This window comes from Trichoplax adhaerens, genomic scaffold (genome assembly GCF_000150275.1).
Source record: "Trichoplax adhaerens TRIADscaffold_30 genomic scaffold, whole genome shotgun sequence".
NCBI lineage: Eukaryota > Metazoa > Placozoa > Uniplacotomia > Trichoplacea > Trichoplacidae > Trichoplax > Trichoplax adhaerens.
The window spans coordinates 217,692-220,735 of record NW_002060970.1 but is presented as its reverse complement, the minus strand read 5'-3'; the positions used below and the strand labels follow the sequence as shown (position 1 = coordinate 220,735).

The 3,044-nt window shown below is 32.1% G+C and overlaps 1 protein-coding gene across 1 annotated transcript; it reads left to right on the top strand.

Moving 5' to 3' along the window:
- Positions 1-1,008: 1,008 nt before the first annotated feature.
- On the top strand, positions 1,009-1,752 carry TRIADDRAFT_17345 (uncharacterized protein; the record flags this gene model as incomplete). The annotated part of the gene is made up of 4 exons (XM_002117807.1): positions 1,009-1,098; positions 1,223-1,313; positions 1,400-1,527; positions 1,615-1,752. Coding segments are annotated over 4 exons (447 nt in total), but the record flags the coding sequence as incomplete, so codon positions are not given.
- Positions 1,753-3,044: the final 1,292 nt, after the last annotated feature.

The window sequence follows — 3,044 nt, the reverse complement described above, 5'->3', positions numbered from 1 at the left end:
TATCATATATACATCATGAAGAGTATATCAAACCGAAAATTCCGCTTTTATCGTACTCTTAAGTCAGTTAAATCACTGAAAGAAAATTTTTTAGATTGTCGATTTTTAAAGAAATATCTTTCTTATTACAGAAAGCTTTGATCGTCTAGAGGTAATTTCTGGACTACAGTCTTTTGATAGCGTATTTGGTGGCTCACTACAAAATACAAGGTAGACATTACTGCTGCTTGTAAATTCATGATGTGCATGCGTAGTGCTTTTATTGGTAGCAATTGTAAGCATTAATGGATCTAAGTTTAGTTTCTTGTCAAAATTAAATGTTGCCTCGCACGTTAAATTGACATTAGAATAAGAAAAGTTTCCTTCATTTGATTTACAATGGGTACTGTGTAGAGATACTAGAACACTGACATTAATTTTTATATCAGTCTGCAGCCAATTTCATCCCTTTTATTTTGTTCTCTGAATCCACCCTCCCTTTTCGTACCAACCGAAGGATTTATCTTCAACTTATCTCATACAATGGTTAGCAAACAACATATCCTAGTCCTTTACTTAATGACTTATTGTTTTCCTTCTTGGATAATAAAATATAAAGGAATATTAAATATCAATAATGTTTGTATGTACTCCATTAGGTTAAATACAAATATGAGGAAGTCCAATGTTCCTTTTGGGACACCGAGGCGCTGTAAGTATTCAATCCTTTATGAACGGTATCAAATTAAACTCCCAAGTCAGATAATTTACTGACAGGTAGAATTTCGAAAGTAGTATCATGTCATAAAACTGATATGCCAACGGTGTGCATACCTATTGCGCATTACGACTTCTGTATAAAAATCCTAAGATAGCACGACTATAGTCTGATAATAAATACATTAACGATCAAATAATTACTATTAGGCTGCTTATACACATTGCACCTTCACTTCTTTATTCATGAATGCGAGTTCGCATTATATAATACGTTGCACACTTTATTGCTTTAGCAATTGGTCAACTTACGGCTGCGAAAAGATCGAAGATGGTAGTTCCTACACAATTTGTCAATGCAACCACTTAACACATTTTGCATTAATGGCTCAACCAATTCAAGTGACTAGAATTATACATATTACTAAATGCAGCGTTGCTTATGTAATTTGATGAAGTAGATGTTTTAATTTACAACGTGCGTCATTCTATGTTGTAATAGCAAACAGAAGATGTATACAATAAGTCGAAAGCTCATTTGAATGCATTAGATGTGGTTACATATATTGGAACTGGATGTTCTCTGCTTTGTATTATCATTACTATGATAATTTATGGTGTTTTGAAGTAAGGATGAGCGTAAAATTAGCTGAAAACGAAATAACCTATACTACTAATTATTAAAAATGTTCTATTAAAGAAGTTAATTCCTCTCTCTGTAACACTTCTAGCCTTAATTCGGAAAGATTTATCGTCCACAAAAATCTTCTAATAGCTTTATTTCTTGCGCAATCTACACTGCTTGGCGCTATGAATGCTACAGGAAATGTCGTAAGTCAAAGTCGTCGTGCGCAATTTGTTCATTCTTGACGGTTACAAGCCGAATTGATCTCATATGCCTTTCTGAATACTTTATAGATTGCTTGTAAAATTAGTAGCATCCTCCTTCACATCTTTTATTTGGCAACGTTTTCATGGATGTTGGTGGAGGCGATCCATTTATACTTTCTTATCGTGACCGTTTTCAATCACAAGAGCAAGCTAAAAATTTACTTTGGCATCGGATGGGGTATACAATGTTATATATACAGTTTTTATCTTCGTACTAGCGGCTTCTTCAGTTTGATTTTGTTAAAATTATCTTCCGCAGATGTTAGTTACAAATAATATAGCTGAGCGTTAATTTTTTTGTTTGTGTTCTTGATTTCATAGGCTGTCCTATTATTGTTGTTAGTATCACAGCTATCGTTCGATTCATGGACTATGGTTCTAATGAACTGTGAGATATTTGATCACATAGTATTGCTTAGCTTGTAGATGATCTATTAATATATAAAATTTGTGAACTCCTTCTTTCTCTTTCATTTATATTGATCTTTTAGTTGCTGGCTATCCTATAATTTTGGCATGATCTGGTCTTTTATTGCTCCCATCATTATCATTTTTATAGTAAGATGCTAGATGGGAAAACAAGAAAAAATTTGATATAAGCTTTAAGCATACCACTGTTTGTGTTATTAGATTAACATTTTGATAATGGTACTGGTGATCAGAATAACAGTAAAATCGACGACAACAGTAGCTGGTGAAAAGATTAATTCTAATAGATTCGTTAAGGCTAAGTATGTTTATATTCAACACTTTATCATATTCAATTCGTTATTTATGTATGCTAAAAATTTGCTATCCATATCGCCATAACTTTTATGGATAGCACAATATTCGACTTATTTATTTCTACCCTATAATTTTCGTGCAGATCAATTGTCAAAGCTACGGCTATTTTGTTTCCTATTCTTGGTGTTACTTGGATATTTGGCCTAATTCCTTATACGCCGGAAACAATTGCGTTTTCTTACTTATTTGTCTTCCTGAATTCCTTCCAGGTGTTGAATTTATGAAATACTCTTAGTTACAAATTTTAGTTTATACTATTCGTTAGCTCTGTGAACGATGTCGCAGAGCTATAATTATCAAGTCTAGCAGGAACATTCTACCTGCAATTATTACGAACGTTGCAACTAGCGAAGCTCGTTATAATGAATTACTATAAATGATAATTTTTGACATATTCGAGTAATATTTGAGTGATAATAGCATGAATTGATACATGAAAAATTCTTTAGATGGTAGAGATAATACGATAGATCACGTTATCATGTGTTGGCATTCGCTGATATATTAAATCGAATATTAGTCGTGATACAAAATGTACATCTGAATAGGGTGATTTAAAATTTTTATAATGGCTAAAACGTTATATTTTAATTTTATATTTATTATCTACAAATCTAGTCTAGCTGGCTCGGTATAATTATGGTATACATCTAATATTAAAAATTATAAAA